The 2361-nt window shown below is 52.4% G+C and overlaps 1 protein-coding gene across 1 annotated transcript; it reads right to left on the reverse strand.

Moving 5' to 3' along the window:
- Positions 1–524: 524 nt before the first annotated feature.
- On the reverse strand, positions 525–1943 carry LOC125536200 (uncharacterized). Its single transcript, XM_048699379.2, has 2 exons — positions 1018–1943; positions 525–930 (listed from the first exon to the last, which is right to left on the reverse strand). Exons 1-2 carry the CDS (start codon positions 1765–1767, stop codon positions 877–879), a joined length of 804 nt encoding a protein of 267 aa, XP_048555336.2. The 5' UTR covers positions 1768–1943; the 3' UTR covers positions 525–876.
- Between the last annotated feature and the right edge of the window lie 418 nt (positions 1944–2361).

The raw sequence follows: 2361 nt of genomic DNA on the forward strand, positions 1-2361 counted from the left end.
CAACTCCATTCGGCTGTCCCACAGATAAGATGCATATCAACATTACCCCTAATGAAGCTAATTAAGATAGGCATGGTTCTCCCGAAAGTAAACACAGATATTAGCAGCAGAATAAACTGGCCGAACTGAAGTGATCTCAAAAGGTTACATGAACTAGAGGGCATAGATGAACAGAGCGACTGATGGAGTGATTCGAAATAATTAGGGACATCAACACACCACAAATAATAACGCAAGGCAGAATAGGCCGGGTGTTTACCTCATTATAAAATAACACAATGCAGAAGCAGAAGGTCTCAATTAACGGGGAAATCAAGCAAATTGTGCCTGGTCAATGCTTCCAGTCCAAGATAACCAGCATGTAGGAAGATTACAAAGATGTTGGTGACTATTATATGGATCATCACAAACACCATGCAGAAGAAAACACGATTCCCAAACGGGGGATGCATGCCATTAAGAGATCTTGCTATCCTTGCTAGGAGTCTAAGACCGGAACAAAAAAGTAGCATCACAAAACATGATTATAACACGCCCGAAATCACCATTTTTTCATGCAATTCAATTTGATCATCCATGAACAAGATGCAGCTACGACATTGTACTAGTACGACAGATGAAGCTGATTTTTTAAGATACCTCCTGTGATTCGATTCGATCCTCCCATAGATAAGATGCAGTTCAACATTACACTACTAAATTGATTACCCCTAATAGATGAAGCTAATATATATTGCCACGGCCGCTCAGGAATTAGTTAAACACAGATAGTAGTAGCATAGCACTGAATAAATCTGACCAAACTGAACTGAAACCACAAGTCTGCATAAATGAGTGATAAGAGGGGCATAGCTTCAAAAGGGATCCCACCACCCTTCAGTCCCATGTCGACAGCGTCGATGGATCAGGTGAAGTAGTGGGCTGGCTAATCTGCAGTGAGATGAATCGGACTGTCAGATTGATGCTCGTGCCGCCGGTACACCTAGGGAGGAAGAAGAGAAGAGGAAGGTAGCGGACCTCAACTCCTAGGTAGGCGCCACGGTCGGTCAACTTGGCGAGGCGGGCGAGTTCCTTGCGGTCGAGGAAGCGGGAGAGGACGGCGACGGCGAGGTCGATGTGCTTGATGGCGAGGGCCGTGATCCGGTTTGCGCGGCACAGGTAGTCGAGCGCCTTGTCCACGTCGCCGTCGCTGGCTACGTGACGGGTCTTGGCGGTGGCGTCCGGGTCGTCGGACAGATCGGCCTTGGCGAGGCTCTCGGTGGCGGCGGCGACCTGGTCGCGGGGCTTGCCGGGGACGGGGGCCTGGCCGCCGACGAGGCACTCGACGCAGCGCGGGAGGTGGTGCTCCTCGAGCATCTTGACGGCCAAGATGGCGGACTCGACGCGGGCGATGGCCTGGGCCTGGGTGGTGGGGCGGGCCGGGAGCTTCTGCGCGAGCAGCGCGTCGTAGAGCTGCTCGTCGGGCAGGAGTGCGAAGGCGATGTTGACGGCGGAGACGGCGCGGTTCTTGACGGCGGTGTCGAGGCAGACCGAGAGCATCCTGGCGCCGGGATCCAGGCCGAGGTAATAGACCTTGAAGACGTCCGAGGCGATCTGCCCGAGCCTGGCCTCGGCGTCGGCAGGGGTGGGGGCGGGGGCGGCCCGGTGGCGCTCCAGGCGGCGGTGGAGCTCCAGGAGGCGGTCGCGCTGCGTGCGCACGTTCTTGGCGGCCATCATGGCCTGCATGAGGACCAACTCCAGGTTCTCCTTGCTCAGCTCTCGCGCCATGGCCGCCGCTCCGCTCGTCTCTCTCTCGCTGCGAGCGTGAGGCCGGAGGTGAGAATTCTTGGGGAGGAGAGGAGAGAAAGGTTGGAAGAGCAGCGAGCGCCAGGCAGATCCGGTTGCAGGGGATGGGCCCACCAGCCAGAACAGGAGGGGTAGCGTGCTCCCTCCGCTACCACAGCAAGACAGACCTCCTCGCTCTAGTAAGTTGATTTTCGAAATCTCAAAATACTAGTCCATTTATAATAGAATGAACATTCGAAAACATGTGATTCCAAGCAAGGAGGAATATGTTTTCTTAGCACTGCCTTGTGGAAACAAATATTGTTATTACACACATCTTGATGCAAAAAGTAGGGGTATAAATGGCAAATGAACGGTGCCCCGCAAGTCCCGTTTAGTTAGCTTCAGCTAGCTCGATTGTTCATTTTCTTCGGAAAAAACTTGATTGAACTGTTAGACCATAAGTGTATTAAATGGACCTGGTTTACATCCCTAGCAAAAACAACCCATCCGCGGAAGACCGTGTGGGAAAAAAAGTGCAAGATCATCTTCAGCCGAACATTTCTTTATGAGATAAGGAGCAGTCATCTCTTTCAC

Source organism: Triticum urartu, chromosome 1A, assembly GCF_056163025.1.
Source record: "Triticum urartu cultivar PI428250 chromosome 1A, HENAU_Tu73, whole genome shotgun sequence".
Taxonomy (NCBI): Eukaryota; Viridiplantae; Streptophyta; class Magnoliopsida; order Poales; family Poaceae; genus Triticum; species Triticum urartu.

What these genes read in the sequence shown, in the direction of transcription:
- LOC125536200 (XM_048699379.2), bottom strand. Translation starts at nt 1,767, where the DNA reads ATGGCGCGAGAGCTGAGCAAGGAGAACCTGGAGTTGGTCCTCATGCAG. An exon ending in GCGCCTACCTAGGAGTTGAG is followed by an intron (nt 931 to 1,017) that starts GTCCGCTACCTT and finishes ATCTCACTGCAG; the next exon opens with ATTAGCCAGCCCACTACTTC.